Source organism: Sylvia atricapilla, chromosome 5 (assembly GCF_009819655.1).
Source record: "Sylvia atricapilla isolate bSylAtr1 chromosome 5, bSylAtr1.pri, whole genome shotgun sequence".
Lineage (NCBI taxonomy): Eukaryota > Metazoa > Chordata > Aves > Passeriformes > Sylviidae > Sylvia > Sylvia atricapilla.
In genome coordinates, this window is record NC_089144.1 from 62,954,957 (window position 1) to 62,980,544 (window position 25,588).

Genomic DNA, 25,588 nt, shown 5'->3' on the forward strand with positions numbered 1-25,588 from the left:
TCAAATCAGTGTAAGAGCAGCATGTGCCTGTTTCTTGGGATAATTTGATTCCAGTTTGAGATACAGCATGGGTGTGTGCAATTTGGCAGTTCATGAGCTGCTTCAGAAGCAGCTCCTGAGGTTAAACAGTTAAAGTTACTGGGTTAGTAATTATTTAATTACTTTCAGCAGAGAAGCTGAGGAACAGTAAACCTATCCTCAGCACAACCCTAGCCATATAATTACCCACTTCCAGACTCACTGATGGAGAAAGTAGTGAACTGAATCTTGTGAAAAATAGGCAAAAAAAAAAAAATAGGTTGCTTGTCAGCCAGGCCCACAGAATATGTGAGTACCACACAGTTTGCTACAGCTCTATTATGTCTCCTGACATAATGTCTCCCCAAAAGGGATCTCCAGGGAGGCCTGCCAATGAAACCAGGAGCTTGTAATTAACACACGTGAATTAAAGTATTGACATGACTATAACTTAACTAAATAAAGACTTCGATTTCAGTATAAGAGAATAGCTAACAATGGGAAGGAAATTTAGTGAACAAAACTGGTAAACCAGGAAGACAAGCAGCTGGATGTGGTACATACCTATACCCTTGTACAGGGAAGAGATAAGGAAGACTGGCTGGTTTTGTATTAATAATAGGTTAAAATAGCTTGATGAACTGTATACCTAACCACTTGCTTATTGAATACTAAACTAAAAAGGAAAGAGAGAAATGTAGTAAAAATGCTGTATAAACCCACTGAAATCTGTATGGAACAGAAATATACAGTAAAAATGCTGTATAAACCCACTGAAATCTGTATGGAACAGAAATATATAGTAAAAATGCTGTATAAACCCACTGAAATCTGTATGGAACAGAAATGCTTCTGGAGAAGCATTTCAAAGAGCACAGGCTCTAATGCTTTCTCTCATCCAGGTTGATAAATCCTTTTTTAACAGACAAAAATTCTCTGTTGACCTTTGTTTCAATAACTGGCTCATGATGACTGAATAGCATTGCAAGGTTAAATATTTAATTATGTGCATGAAGTGTCGCAGTCAAACTGGTCACATTTTTCTTCAGTGGGTTTTATAGCTTTCCCCATAATGGTACAATTTGAATCATCCAATTACCTACTAATGGATATTTCTAATTATCTAGTCACAAAGTATATTTTGTAGGCCTTGCAGCATCATCATGCATCAGCATCCTTGTGGTTTATTTATCCAGATGTTTCATCTGTTGATTTAACAAAGTTATGAGGTGTTACAATCTGCTATGTAATGGTTGGCTTTTGCTATTATGTATTTGCTTTTGCAAATTTTTATAAATTGTGACCACTTCTGTAGATATAGTGCAAATTATAATTGCTTTTGTGAACTATATAAGTAAAATTGTGCTTGAAGCAAGGTTATCAAAAGGTGTAAGCGTGCTTGCAAAAGATGTATCACAAGATATGACTGCTCTTGCAAAATTTATAATCAGGATATCCCAGGCAGGGAACAAGATAACGTAACAGGAAAATACCAAGTCTAAAGTGGCATCAGAAGACCACCCCAGATTGCCTCCCTGATGGACCCTAGGAGACTGTAGCTGTGGATTTATGCAATGCTGTGGCAACCAGAGGAAAAGCTGTGGTAAACAGAAATGTGCCAAGTAATTTGGGGAATTAATGCAGCTGCAACAGTATAAAGCACTGCTTGCTAAAGAATTGGGTGTCCTTCTGGCTGTTGAACACACAGCCAGCACTGTTACTTTTACCTTATTGACCTGTCCCTTATTATCTTTTTTTTAAACTCTTAAAATTTTGAGGAATGGGCTTCGTTTCTCACATCAGACATCAGCAGCAACTTGTGCTTCTCTTAGACATGGTTCCTTCAGGTAATTTTGTGAGAACAGGCATTTCCTTCTGTTAGTCAATCACATATTCTTTCTAGTAGAGGTAGTTGGTGGGTCTTGGGTCCAAAGATGATGCTGCTAGCTTCTAAGGACTTTGTGGTCTCAATTTATACCACACCATCTAGGCAGAAATGTAAGAAATGTTATAAATTATGTCAAACAACTAGGTCTATTGAGTCAGCAGCAATTTAATTGAACAGAAATTTGATATAAATTAATAGAATTTAGTAAATATATTCAAGTATATATATTATATATATATGGCAGTAATTAATTAAGTATGATTAAGGTTTGGATAAAGCATAAGGAAAACTGACCGGGGTATGGGGAGGGGCTTCTCACCCTACCTCATCTACAAACAGGACAATTCAAAAGTAAACTTATATACCATATGCTAATGCATATTCATCAGTGTTTGCCATAAATTCCCTCCTATTTCCAATTCCAAAATCTACATCACTATACTTCATGGTGCATGCTTGACGTGTTGCTAAGGAGTCTTCTGTCTTCTTTTGGTGATCTTGTGATGAAGGCTCACACTCTTCTTTGTTTGTTCTCTGGATAACCTTACAGGTTGTGTGTGCATACTAAGTGTTGTGTTATGTAAGCATTATGTTCCAAAAAATTAGCCTTGAATTTCATAGATAAAACCATAACTTCAGATCTTGTATTTAAAGCTATCCCAACTTTGTCCATCCCAAAGTCGATTCTCTATTGATACATTATTCATCTCTAAACTACATCCTGTGAAATGTGGGGTTGTGTTTCGTATCAGGTAGAAAAAGGTGGCCTGTGTAGTTGTGTTTGTGTGGAATGTGTGAAATGTGTTGAATGAGGCCATGGGACAGTTATAAAAATGAGTTTTAATGAACAAATGGAAAAAGCATGGAAAGAGGCTTTTTGGACAAATTTTTTGCATGCTTATAAGTGAATAATGTGACCTTTAAAGTTTTCACAATATAACTTTTAAGGCTTTGTGTGGTTTTTTTAGGCCTTTAAAATGTAGGATAGAAGAATGTGGAAGTACTATTATTTGCTTTGAAAATAAAACCATTACAAGCTTTAAGCTGCTTTGTAATAAGAGGTTTTGAACTATAGCTATAGAACACATAAAAGGAGTTGTAATCACCTAAATAAAGGAGGGAAGTGAGCTTTTCCCAAGATAAAAATTGTTGATCCTGGAAAGGGAAGCTAGACATCACCATCACTGATTTATGATCCTGGAAAGGGAAGCTGGCCCTCACCACTACTGATGTATTGTTGCCTGAAACGAAGTGAAAACACAAACCAACAAGGAGTCAGTTTATGTCGTGCTTTATTCGGGGCCCGGGGTCCTGGGGACCAGCGTCCCAAATCAGGATTCCCAAAGACCCTCATCAAGACTCAGGTTTTTATACCTTTTTACAAAGATTACTTCATCACATTACGTGACAAACAGAAAAATTCTTTGATCAAAGCAATGACATTCATCTACTGGATAACAGACTCCTAAAGTAATACATTCTGCATGCTTGTCTTGTTTAAAACTATAGGTTAATTACCAAAGTTTACTTTCCCCGTCACTAGACCCCCTCCTAGTAATATTTCAAACTTTATCTTTGAGACGGTTTGCCCTTTCAGCGTGTTTTTCATGCTTTGCTAATCCCTTTGATTATTGTTTCCACAGACCCAGCACATTTCCAAGCTACCTTCCCAAGGCCTAGTGCCCTAATGCTAGCCAAGAAGCCTTAGCATAACTACTGCTATACGATTTTCTGATATTTGTTAACAGTATGATCCTGGTAAGGGAAGCCAGACATCACCATCACTGTTTTCCGGTCCTGCAAACAGAAGCTGGACCTCACCATCACTGATGTATTGCTAGAAACAACATAACCAAATTGATAACTAAAGAGAATTTTATTGCGGTATCAAAATCAGTTTTGGAAAAGCCACAATCAAAACAGTGCCAAGCCCGGGGTCGACACTGGGTGAACCTAGATTCGGACTCTACCGCTCCGAATCTCCCTCAGTTCACGAATCCTGCCTTTGCGGGGCCCATTTTTATCCAGTTTTTCAACTGAGCAGTGGTTCTCTCATACTTTTGTCGCTCTTATTCGTTTAGTATATTCATGTCGTTTCTTTTCTTGCTGCCGGTCCGACGAAAAGTTTTCCAGGAAGGGATGAATACTTGATTGTTTTTACGTGAATTCACTTTGGAAGTACGCCCTTAACAACTCAACATGCTTTATCACAAAGTCATTGTCAGGCCCATCTCCGAGGCAGCCCATCTTTGCTCCTCTTTTCTATTGCAAATCGATTCCTTCCCCTGTCGCTGACTGTAGTTTCACAATTCCTGAAATCTTTAATTCTCAAGCACGGATTATTTTATGCCATATATTACACGGATGATTCTGAAAAAGAGAAGCTGGACATCACCATCACTAATTTACAACCCTGGGGTATAGAAATTCGACGTCACCCATAGGAACTGATCACAATGGGGTATAGAAATCAGACTTCACAAATAGAAACTAGGAGGAAACCACAACAAAACAAAACAAAACAAAACAAAACAAAACAAAAAAAAAAAAAAAAAAACCAACCAAAAAAACCACAAAAAAACCCAAAAAAAAACACCAAAACAAAACAAAACAAAAAAAAACCCACAAAAAAACCCCCTGCTGAGAAGTGCTTATGAAGATACTCAATAAATACCAGCAAAAATTAGTAGCTGGCATATAGTTGGAGGGCAGACCCCCACTGTACCCAGAGTGCTGCTTTGCTCACACTTTACCATTTGAATTAATAAATTAATAAATCGATGGATTGATTGTTGCTTGATATATTGGCTGAGTCAAGCTCTTCCTCCTTACAATCCTGTATCCTATTTGTACCCGTAACATTTGCAAAGGGGCCCGCCTATTTCCTTTATTGCTTTGCAACAATAATTATCTAAACAGTTACGGTTTAGTTAGAACGAATCATTTCCATTTATCACAGAAGTAAAGAAAAAAAACCCAAAAAAACCCAAACCAAAACAAAACAAAAATAAAAACAACAAAAAAAAACCAACTGTGATAAAGTGTGTTTGTTCACTAAATCTGGGTGAAGGGATATAGATGCTTTGCTCACTAGAAGGGTGAAGGGAAATAGATGTTTTATTCACTAGAAGGGTAATAGGATATAGATGTAATAAAGTACATTTGTTCACTAAAAGGGTGATGGGATATAGATGTAATAAAGTACATTTGTTCACTAGAAGGGTGATGGGATATAGATGTAATAAAGTACATTTGTTCACTAGAAGGAGTGAAGGGAGATAAGTAAGGTATGTCCGTTCACTAAATCAAGGATGAAGGGAGATAGATAAAGAATGTCTGCTCACTAAATCAAGAGATAGATAAATTGTATAACTTTGCTGACCCCTTCCTGTTAAGATAAACATTTTCAGGGACACGCTAATTGCGATGATTAACTGCATCTGAGGAAAGGCTAATCAAGACCCTAGCAACACAGGATGGACATGCGCAAAGTACATCGAGGACAGTCACGTCGACAAGGAACAGAACTGTATAAGAGGACACCAGAGACCCCGGATCGGCGCGGCGGGTTTGCGGGACGAAGAGCCCACCTGTCGCCCAGCGCTGAAACTGCTTTTGCTTTGCTTGCTGTAATTAATAAAATTTCAATTGGAAACCATAATTGGCTTTTGGTCATAAATTGGTAACACCAACCAAAAAAAAAAAAACCACTAAAATCAGAACCCAAATTAATTGCAGGACGAAAGAGCTGGCAGACAGCAGCCTCTTATGGCAGGTGGATGGCGGTAATAGGAAAGCCGGTTCTGTGGAATGCCTCCGCTGTGTCTCTTGCCTGAGGGCTCCGAGCCTCCCCTCTGCTTCACCCTCAGAAGAACACTTTCTATTAACTATTCAGCTCTGGAAGTGGGGAGTGAGAGCCCCGTTTTTGCGGCAGCGGGGTGTCTCAGCGCTCCAGGCGGCGCTCCCGGAGCGGGCCGGAGGCGCTCCCGGCAGCAGGACTACATCTCCCGTCATGCCGCGGGGCGCCGCCGCCATCTCGGCACCGAGCGCCGGGCCGGGCCCGCGGCCCCGCATTGCCCGCTCCCCGCTCTGCTCCTCGGCCCCCGCCGCATTCCCCGCTCCCCGCCATGAGCTGGGACGGCGCCGGCGAGGAAGTCCGGCTGCTCCTGGACCTGTGAGTGCCGCCCCGACGCGCTGTCGCCTGCCCGCCCTGCGAGGGGGCCGGGCCGGGGGCAGGGACGGGGCCCGGGCTGGGCAGGCCCTTGGCGGCCGTGGCGGAGCGGTGCTGTCAGTGCGGGCGCTGGCAGGGCTCGGCAGCGCTCAGGGGCTGCAGGAGACGTGACAGCGTTTGTCAGAGGTGCCCCTTAGGGAGAAGTTACGGGGCGGGTGACAGGCAGTGACAGCGGTGACGAGGTGTGGCACGGAGGTGACAGGATGATCCTTGACACATGCGGGTGTGGAGGGACGGCTGAGGCTCTTCACCTGGCCCCAGAGAATCCAGTGAATAGCGTTTTGCTCTGAGTTTTTCTCCGTGTTGATACCAAGTTTGGCTAGAAAACAAAATTTTCCAAGACAGTTTGAAGTATTAGAAGGTAGGCATTCTTCATGGCGTAGCTGGACGCATCTGGAGGATTTTTGCTCTCAGCGGGTATATCGTGACGCTTTACAAGATGTTTATTCCGTAGTGCTCTTACATATTCTTTAAAGCGTACTTCCTGGCTAATAAATAATCTTAATATTACATAAATAGCACTTTCCTAGAAGTGATTTGCACGCATCCACGTCTTATTGGAAAGTCCTTTTGTGGTCCTAGAGTATCATCTGAAGGGGTCACCAAGTGTCCCCAATGTTCAAAGGGTGCCTTTGCCTTGAACTTCTCTTAGTGCAGGCGCTGTTGCTTCTTGTTACGTAACCTCAGCACAAAAGCCGCTATATTCCTCATTATCTGTGTTTAAAATGGCAAGATAATATTGGGTTCGCGTTTATTTATTAGCTTTTGCATGTTGATATTGATCGTCAGTATCTGGATATGGCACAATTTATAACTCCTTTTATTTGCTTGTTAATGTAACATAATCTATCATTTTAAGTATGCACCATATAGCTTATAAAAATAGTGGTGTGATGAATGTATTATATTATAGGCCTTAGCAAAACGTAAAATGTCAAAATGCTTCTACATAAAGAAGAGAATATGTAAAGCAATTATATTGTTTTCCCACATCTGCTAGCTGACGTCTCCAAGCAATAACAGTGACACAAAGCAGAGCACCAGAGAAGAATTAGAGAAGAACTTGTTAACGCCTCGTTGTCAGGGAAGTGTGAAACAACAGGATAAAACCACAAGAAAAAAAAAAAAATAGATTGACCTGATCTGCAGGTTGTCATGCAGATAAGTCAGAATGTAAAGTCAAAAAAAAAAAAAAAAAAAAAAAGTTCCTGCAACATCAGAACATCCCAAGAATGTTTGAATAACATGTGAAACTTAGGAATATGTGTGTACCTCAGTGAAGTATATAGACAGAGCATATAAATAGCACTGCCTTAATTTACCAGTGCATTCTTTGGCCAATAATCAGGAATACCCTAGGGCTGGACATTGTCCCTTTTTGTCCCCTATTAAACTTTAAAAAATACTCTAAAGCATGAACTTTGTTTTTCACATCTCTTTATCCAGTGGTTCCAGCAACATTTTCTATCCTGTGTGTCTACTTTTTTATTTTTTTTTATCTAATTTGCTAGTTAGTCTTTAAGCTCTATTTTGCAGCTCCAAGGGGAACTGAAAATTTCTTTTCTCTGTGTTATTTGTCAGTGTCAAATTCCTTTGTGTTCCAGAGGAAGTTAGAAACAGCACAGGAATGAAATATTTAATTTGAAAGCTAAAAGAAAAACAGCTAGCAAGGTGTACCGTTAGATTGTTATTTGTACCTTAAAGCACTGAAGATTATAGTTGCCATGGTGTAGCCAATATGTGTTTTATAGTTTCCTATAAAGAAGAATTACTGCAAAAACCTTTGTAAGTTAAATTATTAATTCTTTAAATTGCCAACCAGTATTGTAATATGAGAATATCAACCAGCTTTTTGAAAAGAATGTGATTGATCTTAATAACCATTCAAGCTAAATTTAATATGCCATGGTAAGAGACAGTTGGCATAGCTCACATTGATTTCCATGGATCCTTGTTGGGTTTGGAGTATTTTCTGCAAATTTGAGCTAAGTAGTTGGTTTACCTTTAGCCTTTTGAGGCTGCATTGGTGAGACAAAGCTGTTTTCTGCTCACCTTGTTGCACAGATCCTGCCTGTGAACAGGTTCACATCTGTGGTCTTCATAGATAATTATAAACTGTGTGTGTATTATCTTTGATAAGAATTTTTTTTAAAGAGGTAAACAACTATTCTTAATTTCTGCAGTCAAGTAGAGGAATGTTGTATATAGATAAGCTGTTTAATCTCAAAACAAAGAATGTGGATGTGTAACCTATATGTACTGAGACAGAGCTTGGTACAGGCTTCTCTGTTGGTCAGTCAGCCAAGTTCATCCAGCAGTCACTGAGGTTCCATGAAGGCATGGAATTCTTGCACATCTCTGCAGGAATGAGTTAGAGGTGATCTTGGTGTGTACTTCACTATATAAGAGTCTCTGCAAGCAAGGCCTGGGTTTAGCTGGCCAGGTTCTGCTTAAAATGTCTCCTCCATACAGTGTCCTCTGCAGTGACCTGCTGGAGTGCTCTTCGGACACTCTATGACCTGGAGTGCTTTTTTTAATGTGTTTCCATGCTGGAAACCTTCTTTCCTGCCTTAAGTCTGTACTACTCTTCAGATTGTAAAGCATTACTATTTTGACTTCTTCTAACTTTTAATTTGGTGTGAGTTTAATTCCCTGCTGTTTGGTGGCATTCTGATGCTAAAGTTTTATTGCAAAACCAGTTGCCTGAGGAGACTCCAGAGCTGTGCTCATATGCTAAATTTAATTTGGCATTGCTACAGGCTGCTGCTGCCCCCTGCACTCAGCCACTTGTCCTGGCAGCGTTGTTTCTGTGTCCTCAGAGTCTTAGTCAAGGGAATTTTCATTCAGATCAGACCCTCAACAGCTCACACTGCAACTGCAGATTTCAGGGACAGCTTGAGGAAGGCATGGGAAAAAATGGTTGGGGGGCCGATTTTTGCCTTCAGCTTGTTATAAATGATAAGAAGCCAATTCAAAATAACAGAATTTATTTAGCAAATTAAAAAAAAATTAAAAACCATAATAAAATTGGACAACATTGATCGAATGCTGGGTGGGCAGAGTGACAGTAACAAGGGTATCATCCAACCTCAGCCACACACCACTGGGTCTCGGTATTCGCCCTGAGGCTAAGTCCATTGAAAGTCCAAATATTCATGTATCTCTTTATTTCCAAGCGAGGTCTTGAAAGGGGTTCCCCGTAAGTGTGAAAAGACGTTGATAGTCTTCCTGGATCTCATCTTTGGGGTGCAGATTTGATCATCCTCAGGATCCCCTATCAAGATTGATATCAGATGTCGAGCAGCTGTGAAGTGGAGACCCATCCCTGATGAATGGGCCATCTCCAGTCCGGCCATGTCATTTCTGTCGCAAATGTTGTGGTTTCACAGCTTGCACCACAGGTCTTGGAATCTCAGAGATGCCCTGGAGTAGCTTTTTAATAGACCAGATCTTTGATACGTGAATTTATCCATTACATTTACCCCAAGCTGCTTAGGGAACAGTTTCACAGAAGGATCAGCTTGATCCCAAAGGGCAACAGCTGAATCAGTAGTACTATGGAACAGCTGGGGTCTGAGAGGACCACAGTTGGATGCAGAAAAGGACAATTTGTGGCTTGATTGTTCTAGTTCTACTCTGTGATGCCTCTTTTTAACTGTGCTGTAATTTTCTTTTATTTCAGGTGCCTTCAGTGTTTGACAAAGAACCTTTCCAGATACTCTGCAGATATTAAGTCATTGCCACCCAATATAAAGGATAAGCTGATTAAATTAATGAGTAGGCAAGGGCAAATAACTGATGCAAATATCAGTGAGGTGAGAATCCATTCAAAACTATACAGTCTGTTCCTGAGTGTATTGTGTTTTGAGATGCTCATGCATAATTTATTATATATATATGTATCATATAAAGGATTTCAGCAGCTTGTTAGAAATCTGTTGATAGAATTTTATTGATATTAAGCATACAATCTCCACGTCATTTATTTAAATTTTGGTTCCTTGAAATATAAGGATGCCAGAGCTAGAATTCGATAATTCAAGTTCTCCCATCCATTTTGCACGCTGATGTGTGGCAGTATTTCAGTATGACACCAGTGAATGACATCTCTTCAGCTGTAAATTCAGGGCACATCTGCTTTGCTGGCTGTTTACTGTTATCTTGTTCAGCCTCAAAGGGAGGTGTGTGAATTGAGGGAAGCTAAAGGTTGGCCTTGGTGAAACAGAAAATGAATGACTCCTTGTGCATTCCTGCTTTGACCTGTAACTCAAGAGACAAATATTATCAGTTTCTCAGAGTCAGGATAGTGGAGCCAAGACTAGAGGCAGAAGCACTGTGGAAAAGTTACAAACAAGACAGTTTAGCTTTAGATAAAATGTTTTTGTGCTTACACAAGGTAGGTCTTTGGGTAAAAATCAATTTCTTTCTAATTTATCTTATTTTGGAAAAATTGACTGGACAAAATCTGCTTTATGCTAGCTTTTCAGTAAGGAATCATTTCAAAGCATCCTAAGAGATTATATAATTAAAGCCATATGATTGTGTGTGTATGAATGCACAAAATCCACGAGGATATTTTTAGTCTGGAAATAAACTAGAGACCTTAAATTCTGCTCTGGTTCTTTTTTCATGTGTTTTTGCTTTCTCTGTTCCTGCAATTTCCTGCAATTCTGTCCTTAGTTGTCATCATTTTCATTGAGCATGTTGTACCTTAGCTTTCTTTGCTAGCAGTTGCCCATTTGTTTTTATACATGTCCTTCATGCCTTTTCCCTGTTTTTCGGGGTTTTTTTAAGAATTTTGCTTCAAGTTAAATTTCAGTTGAAATTCTGTTAATCTGAACTTTGGTGTAAAGTTCTATTTAATCTCTTACCTCCCTATTCTTATCCAAATTTGTGTTACCATGCATCTTTTTTCCTCCTTACTCTGCTTTTTGCTTGGAGCAGCCCTTCATGTGCATGTCAATCTCCTTACTCTAAATCCCTTTAATAAACTTTTACCATAAAGTTTTATGGAGCTATTCAGCATGTGTCCACGGAATATAAGCCTGAATTTTTAATGTATTTTTTTGTGTGTGTGTGCTGCATTCAGACAACTCTCTGTCTAACTAAAAATCTTATATATTTGCAAAACAGCCAGTTTTCCTTGTAGTGTCTTCGTTGTACCTTGTTAGAGTGAACAACAGGAGGAATAGGCCTTTAACAAGCCTGTCAGCTGTGCTGTTATCTTTGCTAGTTTATGGAAATTGGTGTTTCTGTCCCCGGGAATTAAGGAAGGGAGTGACAAGCTGAAGGGAGTATATGGCTATTGTTACTAAATTCTGAGGCCTTCCACTGCTTTGAGTATAAATGTTCTCTTGGGAAAGATTTCACAAAAATTCCAGTCTGGGTCTTGTGGGAGTGAAAGATCCCATTTAATGAGGATTTGATACTGCTTCATGGTATGGTAATGAGAGTACTTGTTTATGAGCAAAAGATTGTGTGGGGGTGAGAAAAATACTTTGGGGAAAATATTTTCGAAATATCACTCCTATCTGTTACGTTAGGCTGAAGTTTTGATCACAGTCAGACTGCAGATTTCTTCCCCCAAAGTTGTGCCAGCAAGTGCCAGCTTGAGCAAGGGCCATTGAGGGCATTGTCCTGGGTACACGTAGCAAGTGAACCACCAAGATTGTATTTCCATTGTTTAAGTGGCAGTATTAATGTATTCCTACCCTGTATGTCACAGAAACAGTTCATGCTGTAGGAGCTGAACTGTTGCACAAATAGACCAGATTTGCTTTAGTATTTAGTTCCTAGGACTGGTAACCCTACCCTCTATTGCAAACTTCTATGCAATGTCTAATATTACAAGTATTTTATATAAAAATGCACATTTTGATGGCATAGCAGAGTTTGACTGAAATGGTGGGTTTTCATTACAGGTTTTGCACCCTGCTGTGGAGTCTCTGGACCTCCGAGACTGTGATATTTCAGATAATGCATTATTGCAGCTTTATAACTGCAAGCAGCTGAAAAAAATCAACTTAAATTCTTGCAAGGAGAACAGATTTGGAATTACTTCAGAAGGTGTGTTATCTGTGCACAGATAACTGGAATCTTATTTCTGGCTTATTTTTCTTGTTAGATTGGAATAAAAAGAAAATATCTAGGGTAAATATTGCTTAAAAAGATCTCCAATGCCACCCCAGTACTAATTAAAAGTCTCTTCAGAGGTGTAAATTTCAGGCCTAGAGCACTAATTATCTTAGGAGAGAGCTATCAGATTACTCTCCTGCTAGATTTCTGGTAAAACCGTGCTATGCTCAACATGTTTTCCACTTTATTTTAATTATTCCTTCTTCAAAACTTGTTCCAGAGCCTTTGGACTCAGCGTGGTGTTTGTGTTCAAGAATGAATAACTCTTCCAAGTGTTGTTTCTTTGGCAGGAGTCACAGCACTGGCCTTGTCCTGTCCTTACCTGCGTGAGGCATCTTTCAAAAGGTGCTGTGATATAACTGACAGTGGAATTCTGGCTCTTGCAGTCAACTGCCAATTCCTACAAATAGTGAACTTGGGCAGCTGCTCAGGCATCATGGATGCATCTCTGCAGGCACTAGGAGAAAACTGCAGATTTCTTCACAGTGTGGACTTCTCATCTACTCAGGTAGCTACAGTGGCAATTGGCCAATTGATTGTCGTTTCTTTATTTTTTAAGGTTGTCATGATAAAGTTCGAAGGGGATCGTTTTAACTCTACTCCTGGAATGATTTAGGACCATTGTTTACTTCTAATGTATGCCTCTTAAGGAAAAGGGAAGGTGTATTTTGCTTATTGGTAACTGGAAAAATACACATTTTGCTATTAGAGCATGTACGGTAAACCAGAGATAAATCTGTTAGTATCTACCTAGAATGGGTTTTTTTTTAGTATATTTATTAAGTGCAGTCATTTTCTTTATGTTGTAAAGTAGTCCGAAATACTCTATTTAAAGACAGTAGAATCTTGGACAGATTATTGCCTGCTTTCAGTTAGGACAAACCGATGTGGGTTTATAATCTCAGATGTCAAACAATACAAGCCCCTAGCTGAAGTAAGCATTCCATAATTAAATGATCGTTTTAGAGTGATTGTGCTTGTCAGAGTTATGTTACAGAGTCAGCACTGAAAGAGTGACATTTTAAATGTCAGGAAAGGCAGGGAGGAGGATTTAACAACAGTGTTTAGCATGAGAAGGGAGAGACGAGCTGCAAAAGCAATCCTGTAAGTTATTTCATAATTACACTGAGATAATGAGGTGAGGAAAAGGCTTTTTGCAGGAAGTGTAGCATTCAATTGACACTGATGGTGAGTAATTATGTTGAATATGAGTCCAGTACTGAGCATTCACAATGAAATGTCACTTCTGGAAATCATGTAGGAGGTTCTTATTTGAGATGCTATTATTTTTTGATTTTTACAGAAGTAAGGTATCAAAAGAATCTTAATATTTTATTTGGTAATTTTTATTTATTGCCATTTATTTCTTATTTCTCCAGACTTACTTAATTGCTTTCTTATTTCCTTGCCTCTCTTCCTTTATAGAAAATAGCTGTTTCCCTGTGTGTATTTTAAATGAGGTAAAAGCTTCTTGAGTAACTAAATGTTTAGTTGTTTGGGGTTTTTTTTCTACTTTTCTGCTATGATTACTTTTTCCCCCAACCCAAATTGGTCTAGGTAGAGCAGGAATGCATTTTACACCTATAAACTAAAAGTGCTATGCTCTTACCATATTAGTGTACCCACTGTTAAATGAGACAAGGAAGCTGCAGAAATAGCAGTTCAATTAGAAACATCCTTGCAGAAAGCCAGGCTGGATCACACAGCAGGAAAATGAAACAGTATTTAATAGAATGAAAAAAAAAAAACACCTTGGATAATTTTCTCTGCAAGTGGGAAGAAAATACTGTAGTGTAAGTGTATTCATTGACTGCAGGGAGTGAATAAATTAATAGGATTTTTGCATCCAAATAGGTGTGTTTGAAAAAACTCAGCTATAAACCATTGTGGTTTTTTCCTCCAGGTAACAGATGATGGTGTTGTAGCACTAGTGAGTGGAACGTGTTCGAAGAATTTAAAGGTAACTGACTTAACCTAATGAGAAAGGGATGAACAAAAAAACCCAAACAAACTGCATTTTTAAATTATAGTTACTACTATCAGCAGCAATATTTCTGAGGGAGGGTTTTTGCTGACTGACTTTCATTTCTGTCCTCTTTCAAGATCGTTGGAGTTTATAAATTGGAAAGACTTTCCAATAGGACTTTTTTTTTTTTTTTTTTTTTTTTTACCCTACGATCTCCAAAATATGTTTTACCAAATTCCAATTTCACTAGATTTGATGGTCTTTTTTTCTGCATTTCTTCTTATATGTTATGTTTATTTATAGGTAAGGCAGTTTAGAGGAGGGGATAAAAGTTAGTAATAATCAGTTTCTTTATTCTGTTTTTCATGTTCTCCTAGCGTGTGCAAGAGGCAGTAGTTGTACAGTTGCAGAGAAATGAAGGAAAGAGCAGGGTTTAGTCTAATCTTGAAGTTCTCTGATTTCTTTTAGGAACCATGTAGATAAATAGAAATACCAGAAATTTCAGCAAAGGCTATTTTGGGAAACACCAGAATTTAGTTTGGATTCTGTTCTCCTCAACCACCAGTTGGTAGGAGAATGTCACAGGCAAAGTAATGGGACTCAAACACCGTGGAATCTCACTGAAGAGTTTCCTTAGATGTCTTGAATGGTATGTGTGTGTTGGGAAAACTCAGATTTATGTTTTTAGTTTTGACTCTTTACAGAAGAGCCGTCTTATTTTTCCTTGGGGTGTTTTCCTGCTCTGTACAGGACCACATATGTGGTCAGTGCACAGAGGTCATAGTTCCTTCTGGTTGCAGATCTCTGAAGCTGGTTGGGCAAAGGAAAGCTTTAGCCTCTGAAACTCTGGGTGCTCTGGCAGGCTGCTTATTCCTGTTTTCCTGACAGGAGATCCACATGGAGCGCTGTGTGAATCTGACAGATGTCGCTGTGGAAGCCGTCCTTACTTGTTGTCCCAAGATACACATTTTTCTGTTCCATGGATGCCCACTGATAACAGGTAGGTCTAATCACAAGAAGATCATTACTTCACACCTTCTTGCTTTCTGAAAAAACACACTGTACTCCATAAGTAATCCCAAATAAATAATAACTTACTGGATAAAATAATCATCGTACACTGAGATTTTCAAAGCAAGGTGAGACTTCTGCGTTGAAATGCGGCAGCCTTCAAAAAGAGGGGATTTTTTTTTGTTTTGTTTTGGAAACTGGATTCTTTTCTTCCTTTTTTTTAACCTCCTCAGCATACTGATGGAGACCCAAAGACTTCAGAAAAATATTAGCATCTTAAACCCTTACTCTGTTCCAAAAGTGTGGAGCAGCATCCATTGAAGAAACAGTGGAATGGAGTAGGACAGCCTTTGGGTGTTTTAACTTCCTTTGGTTGGTGGTGCTTTACAGTTAGGTGGTTGGAGAAAGAACCAAGAGGGTTTGGATTACTACTGGTGTATCTGAAGTGTGATATTGTGATAGGAAAAGAAGCATAAATGCAGATATAGAATTCCTTTACTGTGTTGTGTATACCTATTCCAAACACCACCTCTATGTTGTGAATGAGCAAGAAATTCTTCTGTTCTTTTTTAGATCGTTCCCGAGATGCTTTAGAGCAACTCATCATATCAAAAAAAATCAAGCAACTAACATGGACTGTTTACTGATTATTTATCCTGTACATGTGAGTGTCAAGTTTACAGGTGGGAGAGCTCCTTCAGCAAACAAGCACCTTGGAGAGCTAGCTGGTGACTTTTGTGCCACCAGGTTGCATCCCTCCTGCTTCCCACTGGAGGTCTCTGTTGCCATTCCAGTCCTTGCCTGTGAGCCTGGGCTTCCCCATTGTCCCTCCTTGGAGCCCTGTCTGACTTTGCATTGATGATACTTCATTAGAGGAAAGTTAAACTATAATTAATAATTAAGCTCAGGCTTCTGAGACTGCTGGATTTGGCTGCTACTTAGTATCTTTTAACAATTTAGCTACATGTACAAGCCCAGTTTAGGTAAGTCTGTGTTGAGTTTGTATTCTGGGGTGGTACTTAAAATTATAAGTACTGAGCCCAAATGTAACATTGACACACAGAAGTGTCTGTAAAGTTGGGAGTTTAGTCTAACAAATATCAATAGACAGAATTGGTGAATGGAGGTGGCATTAACAGTAATACAAATGTACTTTAGTAGTAACAAAGAATCTCCTTTCACCATGTACTTCTGCTAGGTCTGGAATTAAAAAAATGTAGGTACCTTTCATCTAATGTTACTGATGCTGCAGATTTCTGTTCTTACTTACCATCAAATACTTGCTGGATTTTTACACATCTAAATGTACAGCCTGTGAATGTGTAAACATAAAGTTGCTTTGGAATTGTTACGGTGACTTGACAAATTTCAAAGTTGTAGCTGTGACCAAGAAATGGATTTTATATATGGGCAAGTATTTAATTTGCTCTGGCTTTAGCCTGTGTTTCTACATGAACTCCTTTTAGGGAGCAAAACACTGGTACTCATAAGCATATCTGTGAATGAAATAGGACCAAATGTAGTATCTGAGCACATACATTGCAGGATGGTAGAGTATGTGTTCTGCTGTATGCAGTTCATTATATATCCATTATATATCCCCAAAAGTTGAAAATATCAACAAATTCATTGTTCAGTTTTAGTCATATTAACAATAATTTTTGAATTGTAGAATGAGTTTATTACATGATGGAGCAATGCTCTCATCACAATTCTAGGCCATGTTCCTTGGCTTTCTTCAACCAGCATAACCTCTAGTGAGAATTCTATGATTTCTGCATTAATGCCAGCCATTTTAGCTTTATAAGGGCTCGGAGCACACTGGGTTCATCCTCTGGATCTGGAAGTAGAAGGGTTTGGCTACGGTGGTCTAACATGGATTTGGTGACATCTGGACATCTAAAGAGTTTAGGCAACCATAAGGTATATGTTTACTTCACCATTTAACTCTTGACATAGCCACACCGAAGTGTTGCAGAAATAAACCAGTTTTATATTAATCTATTTAAAGTTCAAGTCTAATTGCATGGAAGGTTTTTTTGTTGCCAATATTAAAGGATATTATGATGTCTGACAATAATCTTTGTTTTTCTTTGATTATATGTTTTATGAAAATGCAAGTCTATTGAGAAAAGTTGTTCAGGTGTAAGTAAAAGTGTATTTTTCCAAGAGCAGCACCTAAAACCCTTACTCTTGTTGCATGGCTCAGCCCAGTGATGAAATGTGTTTGTGTGATCCCTGTTGGTGTAACTGCACCAGTACAAACCATTGGTGCAAGAAGTTGGTTTTGCTGCAGTAGCCACAAGCATCTGATAGCTGTCACTGCAGCAAATCCTTGCCAGATAATAACCTAATCTACATGGTGGTTACATGGTTTTATTGCCCTTCTTTTTTTTTTTTTTTTTTTTTTTTTTTGTTTTTGTTTTTTGTTTTTTTTGCTAAAGAGTAATTTACTGTTATGCCCTGTGGAATGTCTGGGATCAGTCAGGGCCCATCATTCCTTTGAACTCTTGGACAATAAATCTGTGTTGCAGTATTTTTGATATTGAATCTTACAGGTGTTTAGGCAGCTCTGTGAAACAATGCTACTGCTAACATCAGAGGAAAAGTCCTTTTTCTCCCTGCTGATATCACCTTGGATTTGTCATGTTGAAGGCAAATGCAGCTTATACTACTGTGTCCTTAAGTGTGCCTGTAGATTTACCATCTTCCCCTACAGCCTCTTCTCAATGTGTAAGTTAGTGGTACATCCTAACCTGGTGCTTAAAAAGCTGTACACCACTGCAACGAGGTAACACTGTATTTTTAGGTTTGAAAGTTTAACGTAAATTAGTTTAAATCCTTCACCATTAGAGTATGAGTTTGCCCTTGCATATTGAGTATTTGCATAACTCTAGTGGAATGTTTTTTGGTTCACAGTAATTTTCAACAATTGTTTACAGGCACTGGGTGAAGTGGGAGAAGAACCTCATGGATGTGCTTACCACTTTGTATTCTCTATTGTTTGAACATTGTTATTGTTGGGAGCCTTGCAGAATATTCACATATTACTCTGAAGATTAAAGTTTAGAAGTTGGCTGTTTGGATAGTTCTGAAAACTTGTTGGATTATAGAACCATGTACATTTGACTGTGCTCCTAAACCTCCTACTTCATGAATACCATGTTTTTCCATGTTTACCACGCTTTTTCACATTTAAAAGCTTCCACCACAGCACCTGGCTGTGGGAGAGTTGTAGGTGCACTGTGTTCTATGGTGCAGTTATTAGCTCCCCATCACTGCCTGTTCAATAACTGACTGCTAAAGTTGACACTTCCTGTAAGACTGCTCTGAAAACATGGGTTTCTTCTTCACGTGTTAGAACATCTTACCTGAGGATCAGGGGGTTTTTTAACCACGTTTGGAAGATGAAACTGAGAATGGTTCTGGAGTTTGTTCAGCATCTCCTCAAGAGAAGAGCAAAATAATTATATCAGACTTTTATTCTATGTTTTTATTTAGTTACCCTCTGTTTGTCACAGAAGTAAAGACTGCTTCATCTCTCAGCAGCTTCCCAAGGTGAGAGATTGCCTGTTTTACCCTTGCAAAGGGTAATGTAGGGAATGTAGATCATTTGACCTTACTCTCAAGGGGATGAGGTTACCCCATAGCTCGTACTATTTATTCACTTTCCATTTATTAAAGCTTTTAACGCTGGCTGGCAGTCAAGAAGCAGAGTTTAGATTTGGGTGCAGCTCCTACATAATCACTCCAGCAGTTTCAAGGAAGAGGAAATTTTTATTATAGAGGGAAATTCAGATTAGTTACTTTGACATTCAGAAGAGATACCCAGAAAAAGAGCAAGGCACTTCAAGTTGAGCATATTAAGAGCTAATAGTCTAGTGGATAATCTTATGGAGGACAGCAATAATTTTCTATACTTAGAAATTTTCTATAAATAAGTTGCAAAAGCCTGTGGAAGCAGTGCAGTGGTTCTTCAGCCACAGCCCTATTCCCACAGCAGTATGCTGGACATCCACAACATTTCATAGTAATGTCAGCTAGACACAAATATACATGGGAAACATCAAGCGTGCAAACTCCTATATGTAAGTTGTCTGTAGGTTCTGCAGTTTAGTGCAGGCCCCTTTGAATACAGTTTGCATGTAGTTTTTACCTCAAACTGAGCAGAAGCCTCAGTGAGTATGATTGAAATTAGTCCAGTGAAGGTACAGTAAGCTGCTTTACTTTAACAGATAATGTTCCCTGTTTAATTCACATTTTTATTTTATATACCTGCAAAAAGCCAACTGCAACAAAATCCCATAGAAAGGCAGCTTCAAGAGTTGTCAAAGCTGTTTGAGGGCTGGTAACTCCAGACAGTACTTGATGTTAGCCCATAGTTTTCTTGTCTTGTATACTCAGGCAGTGAATATTCTATAACTTTGTGCAGCTGACTGCGAATGCTGTGGCTTAAAAACTGATGCCTGCCAGGGTCACCAATCAGCACTTCAGTCTGGTGAGTCCTGATGCACTTCTGCAGCCAGTGATGCAGACCATCAGCAAGTTGTTCATCATAAAACATATCTCCTAGAACTATGAGGTCCCAGTTGCCAGCCTCTGAGTTGATGATGTTCTTAATGGTGATGGGGAAGGGATTCAGGTGGTTCAGTTCACAGTTCAGGATCATTGCCATGCCTGCAACTGAAGAAAAGTCAGAGGAAAATTAAAGTTACATTTTAGGAGTCTGTCATTCAGCCCCCTTACATATTTTTGTGACACATCTTCCAGTTCAATCTCTCAAATGTTGTTGTTCATCCTATCTAGGGGGCTTCCACAGTTTTTATTATGACTCTAAATCTAGCATGAAGTGATGAAATTTTATCCTCATTACACCATGACACAGGTAAGAAGTATTCCTAGAATGGATGCCAATGGAAACCAGTCATGGAATTGAAATAGAATATAATAACTGCCTTAATCTATGGATATACTTCCTTTCTAACTAATAAGTAATTAAAATATTAATAAACTGTATTCATAAGTCAATTAGAGAAAGACAAAGTCTAGCGGAAAAAGGCAAAATCTAGGCCCTGATGTACATGAAAGCACAGGGAAATGCTATGGTCCTACAGAGAAATCAACTTGCTGCTTGTGCTTGGAGTTCCCAGCCAAACCAGCTGTGATGGTGTATGGGCAACACCTGACAGAACCTTTCCTGTTTGTTCTAAGGAGCTATGAAAATATACCTGGGCCAAGAGAGGCTGGTAGAACCCATTCCTCTTTTCAGCATTCTTAGGATTCTGTTTGGTACTTGAATTTCTCCCAAAGGGAGTGAAGAACAGTCTGTGTTAAAGGTGCTTTAAAAATTAGTAAATATCTTTACACAGAGATGAAAAAGGAAGCCTTACTAGGGTCAATGTCATTGGCAAGGACTTGGGCTGCACCACTCATCACAGCAGCGATTGCTGTTGCTCCACATCCACTTCCAAGATCCAGAACTGATCTCCCTTTAACCACATGTGGATTATCTAAAATATACCTGAAAAAGAAAAGCTGTTAAAGCAGCGAACAAGAGCATGCAAATTTCTCAGGTTTGCATTACACTGCATAAGACTTTCTTGCCAAACATGTAATGAAGTGTGGTACCTTAACACTATTCCACCTGTGCAGCTGCCACGAAACTCCTTTTTTGTCTCAGATTATATAAAAATCAAGAACCATCATTTTTTTCTCTTACTGCTCCCCCACCCACAAACAAAAAGAAATTGAGCCAAGTAAGCAAAATTTTATGTTGTTCTGACAAGTGAGCTTTTCTGTTAAATAGACACAAACTAGTAAGTAGACACTTCGAGATAACTAGAAGTCATCAAAGTGCATGAGAAATAGTAAAGTAAGGATTTGTAGAAATTAAAAGCCATCTGACTGAACAAACGTGATGTATTCACAGTGAATATGGTGCCCACCCATCTGAAACACTGCTTATGCAAACTGCTTGGAAGAAGAATAATTTCTCTTCTTACTTATCCTGAGCTATGCAGATAGAGATGCAAATACTTTGAGACTGCTTTGTGCTGTTCCTGAGGAGCAATGAGAAAAAGAATACAGCTGTGGTGAGCAGAAAGGCTGTCTTCATCTAATTGCTGATACCTGCCAAGAGAAATCCTGAAATACCTTTGTGCTGGAAGTGGAGAACTGACAGAAGGCAAGTAGCAGTTACTGTTAAATACTATGAATCATGTAACTATTGCAGAGGGTTCAGAACTTTATCAACTGCCTTGAAATTCAGTTGGCTGTGAAGGGAAAGCCCTAAGTGTCAGGGAAAAGAGCCCTGGGTGAAATGAATTACTGCAAACTGTCATAATTTTACTACCAATTTCTATAACTTCTTCTGAAGTAGAAACAAGAAAGGATTCTACATTTGTGTTATCTTCTGACAGGGAGAGTGATGGCTGACTCTTCACAGAGGGCTACAGCTTTTGCAGGGTGCAAAAGTGCAGATAACTATAACAGGACTGATGTACATTTGGAATGGATAGATGGAAATGTCTGGGCCTGGAAGCACCAGCAGGAATGGAACCAAGAGGTCTAGTAAGCTTGTCAAGTGCAGGATATTTGTGTCAAGGCTCAGCAGCTCACATGTTTAACAGCATTCCCTTAAGGCCATCACTCCCCTAAGGACAGCTCCTAGTTTACCAGGACCAAGGAGAGGTGTAGGATCTCCACAGAACTTCTGTGTTTCTCCTTTCTAGGGGCTCTGCTTGGATTTGCTGTGACTTTTCATTAGTAATTTGTGTAGGGCGTGATGTGGCCCTAATGCTGCAAATTCCTTGTTTCCAGCTGAGTGGTTACTGCGTTACTGCTGCTGATTGTGGTGGCTCAGCACAGCTGGATGCTGCTGTATCCCCTGGCACAGTGCACACAGTGTCTCTGCCCTCCTGGGTTAATGAGGAATCTTGGATTACACCAAGAGTAGCAGCTTGAAATAGGAGACTCCTGGTGCTGTGGAAACGCCAGCTGTGAAAGGAGGACAGTTATGGAGGCAACCATATGTTTTTGTGCTTCCTCTTTACTCTTCCTAATTATGCAACTGATTTCTGACATTTCTTAATACATCTAACCAGTGCATAAATAGTAAGACAATAAATAATTAAATGCTAGATAATTATTATTGCTACCCAATAGCATACAAATCATATGATAACAAAATGAAGAGATTAACTAATCAATTTAATATACCCCATGTTTAGAAGCACTGTAGTTCAGCTACATGGCAGGCTAATCAGCTCATAATTTAAGAGTAATTACTCTTAAAAAACTCGTCTTTTACCTGGTCAAAACTGCCTTCTTATTTATGCTCTCTTGCAGAAAAACAGTAACGCCTCAATTCAGATTCTTCCCTTTCATCTATGTGGGGACTCTCTGACAGCTTGTTCTCTGCTGTAAAAATTAAGATTTTTTTTTTCTGCTGTTTAAGTGAGAGATTTGATTTTACAAAATAAAAGAACTCTAGTTCTTGGGAATTAGGAACATTAAAGACATTTTGAGAGTCAGCAACCAAAATCAAAATGTGGCTTCTGATGTGACTAAAAGCCACAGTAAGTCTCAACAACAAGGCTGCTGAAATCCTAGATGAGGGGAGTTATTCAGGCTAGCCAGCACTCCCAAGTGCATCAGCATGAAACTACTTTTCTCAACAGACCAGAGGCACGTCCACACTCCTGTCTGTCTCCAACAAAAAAAAAACCACATGCCTTATGACAAAATAGCAATCCTCTTGTTTGGAGTGATAGAATTAAACACCTCACTAGGTTTTGATGGCAACTGCACAGCCCTTCCATAGATCCAAATTCAACCGTGTTGTCAGCACATGCATGGGAACTGAATATAACGAATTTCTACTTAAAAGACGCGAGTTATTTTACACAGCAAGTGGTGGAACTTGCTGCCAGCCAGCAGAGATTGGGACACTCCAGTATAAGCAGAGAGGAGGATGGATCATGCACCCATAATAGGCAAACACACATCACTAGGAATTGCTACAAAGAGAGCCAGGTCTGACATCCTGGCACACTGGACTGATCAGCTGTGGTGAACTGTGCTGCATACCTGGAAAGGGCCTGGCCTCCTGGCCAGTAAATTGCCCAGAAGGGGTCCCCATAAGGCCACAGGTCAGGTTTTTCTCTCCAGAACCTGCAGCGAGGGGTGAGGAGGCGCAGCCGGATCTCTGGTGTCAGGTGCCCGCTGTTGGTGACCTCGGTGTTCTCCTCCAAAAATGCTCTCACCTCGGGGTCCAGAGATTTGCCTCTGCTCCAGTGGCAGCAGCGTTTCCAGCACAGAGAGGGGCCTCCCCTCCTGCTTCTCCACACCTTGGCAAGGGTGTTCTGCCTTCCCAAGAGGAGGAGCCACTTCCAGCCATGGAAGGCCATGCTTCCCCAAGGGGCACCAGCCTTCCCCAGGAGAGCTCGGAGCACAGCTTAGCTGGAGCAAGTGATGAGGCACAAAGCTTGAAACAAACTCACAGGATGTTGTTTTTCATAATGATGGATGACAATTCCTGAAAGAAGACAAATGCTACCTAAGTGATGTTTTTTCAGTGACTTCAAGGCTTTGCACCACCAGGAGCTTTAAGAAGAGGAGGTCCCTGGGCTCTTGTGCCTTGCCCCTGCCCAGTCTTAAATCTGAAAGAAGTGGTATTTGAGGAAGAAGCTATTAAGAGACCCATTCGGAAGAGTACTGTAAACTTATCCACTAAGAAACACCCAGTTAGTGGGACAGCTGATAGAGCTAAAAATTAAATATGCAACCTTTTAACATCTCTCTCCTTCTGCCCTGAAGATATATACACAGCAGTCTACTCCTATTTAGCGTTCTTCCACTGAATCTTCAGATTTTGCAGGAAGACTCTGACATTGCAGGGCCTGTGGACATAGCAATGGTTATCAGTAGGTTATTTGAAGAGACACCATTAATTACCGGTTTTATAATGGTGATGAATCTTTATAATGATGATGAATCTTTATGCAAAAGCATTTTTAAAGGCAAGCAATTAAAGGATTTCCCCTCTCTCCCTAAGATTTATCAATCTGCCAGCTCCAAAACTGATAAAAAAAAAAAAAAAAAAAAAAAAAAACCAACAACAACAAAAAAAAAAACCCAAACTGATCCTAACCAGAGTATCCCAATTCATCACATTTCAGTCTGTATTTTAAAGGATTGGTTTAGTCTTATGGTGCAATACTCTCATGTGGATGTTGTCAGCTGTAGAAGAAAGCAGACCTTCATCCCTAGCTCATTCTGAGACACTATATAAACATGTTCCAAGCTGTCTGAAGAGAGAAACTGAATCCAACACATTTAAATCAAGTTTTTAAAAGATGATACGTTCAGACTGGATGGCCTTGTCACACCACTCAAGGTGTGCAGTAGTGCCACACAAGCAGTGAAGGAGAATGAAAGATTAGGAGCTTAGATTCATTTAAGAATCAAGAGAATGGAGAATGGAGAGCCATAGCACCTCATTGAGAGGCAAAGGAAGAGCCTCTCAGCACTTTATCACCAAACTTTCCTCACCCACCATCTCTTGCAGACCCTGGGCCTTTCCTATGCTGATCCTGCAAGTACACTCAGCAAGAAGTGGCCTGAAGGGAGAGGAAATGTTTCCAGCCTTCCTGCTTAGGTCTCCTTCACCCATACTTTAGTATTTCCATATCCTTTTTCCTTTCTCTCCTTGCTTTCTAATGTATTTTCAATAACTCAGACTTCCTTGCTTCAGGGCACAGTTTCTGAACCTCCCCTGGAACTGACGACCAGAGACGTTTCAGGCCTGTGCTTCCACAACAGCAAGACCAAGACTGCAAGTGCAAACAAACCAGAAACTGAACTCATTGTTTTGCAATTGTTTTCTCTCTTCTGCAGTGGTTTTCACAAACCAGCAGAATGATGTATGAAGAAAAACAACTTTCATCCCAGCCCTGACAATTTTTTCACAACAGGAGAATCATGGATAACTTCACCGTCTAATAGCTGTGCAGATTGTCCTTAAAACTAGACAAAGGGACAACAGGAAGAAAGAATATGCCAGTGAAACAGTGTTAACACTCTGTAATTCATTAGATCAGTTTTTCTTGATTTGTCTGTTTAGCAGTATTTTTGTTGTGTGCAGGCTTCTGTTTTAAGTATTGGTTTTAGTTTCATCACTTACTAAAATGTTAAGCTGTGAACTTCACACTTTGCTATTTAGGCTGATACACTAAATCTGTTGAAATCATTGGCTAAAGCCTTTATGTTCCTATTACAAATAAACACACACAATCAAATATTTTGCATTTTTTCACATTGGAGAATGTCATTCAGCAAA

The 25,588-nt window shown here is 39.6% G+C and overlaps 2 protein-coding genes across 3 annotated transcripts; one reads left to right on the top strand and one right to left on the bottom strand.

Moving 5' to 3' along the window:
- Positions 1-5,606: 5,606 nt before the first annotated feature.
- AMN1 (antagonist of mitotic exit network 1 homolog) lies at positions 5,607-25,549 on the top strand. Of its 2 annotated transcripts, XM_066319753.1 has the most exons (8): positions 5,607-6,244; positions 9,820-9,952; positions 12,059-12,203; positions 12,563-12,780; positions 14,176-14,232; positions 15,127-15,238; positions 15,823-15,913; positions 25,004-25,549. In XM_066319753.1, exons 1-7 carry the CDS (start codon positions 5,919-5,921, stop codon positions 15,894-15,896), a joined length of 1,065 nt encoding a protein of 354 aa, XP_066175850.1. In that variant the 5' UTR covers positions 5,607-5,918; the 3' UTR covers positions 15,897-15,913; positions 25,004-25,549. The 2 variants fall into 2 exon arrangements, with proteins under 2 accessions (XP_066175850.1, XP_066175849.1); XM_066319752.1 differs by lacking the exon at positions 25,004-25,549 and having other exon boundaries at positions 15,823-17,329.
- On the bottom strand, positions 19,007-24,355 carry ETFBKMT (electron transfer flavoprotein subunit beta lysine methyltransferase). The gene is made up of 3 exons (XM_066319755.1): positions 23,338-24,355; positions 20,640-20,770; positions 19,007-19,932 (listed from the first exon to the last, which is right to left on the bottom strand). The coding sequence occupies exons 1-3, from the start codon at positions 23,655-23,657 to the stop codon at positions 19,568-19,570; spliced, it is 816 nt and encodes a 271-aa protein (XP_066175852.1). The 5' UTR covers positions 23,658-24,355; the 3' UTR covers positions 19,007-19,567.
- Positions 25,550-25,588: the final 39 nt, after the last annotated feature.

What these genes read in the sequence shown, in the direction of transcription:
- AMN1 (XM_066319753.1), top strand. Translation starts at nt 5,919, where the DNA reads ATGCCGCGGGGCGCCGCCGCCATCTCGGCACCGAGCGCCGGGCCGGGC. An exon ending in TGGACTTCTCATCTACTCAG is followed by an intron (nt 12,781 to 14,175) that starts GTAGCTACAGTG and finishes TTTTTCCTCCAG; the next exon opens with GTAACAGATGATGGTGTTGT. An exon ending in TGGATGCCCACTGATAACAG is followed by an intron (nt 15,239 to 15,822) that starts GTAGGTCTAATC and finishes GTTCTTTTTTAG; the next exon opens with ATCGTTCCCGAGATGCTTTA.
- ETFBKMT (XM_066319755.1), bottom strand. Translation starts at nt 23,657, where the DNA reads ATGGCCTTCCATGGCTGGAAGTGGCTCCTCCTCTTGGGAAGGCAGAAC. An exon ending in GGAGGCCAGGCCCTTTCCAG is followed by an intron (nt 20,771 to 23,337) that starts GTATGCAGCACA and finishes TTTCTTTTTCAG; the next exon opens with GTATATTTTAGATAATCCAC. An exon ending in TGCCAATGACATTGACCCTA is followed by an intron (nt 19,933 to 20,639) that starts GTAAGGCTTCCT and finishes ACTTTTCTTCAG; the next exon opens with TTGCAGGCATGGCAATGATC.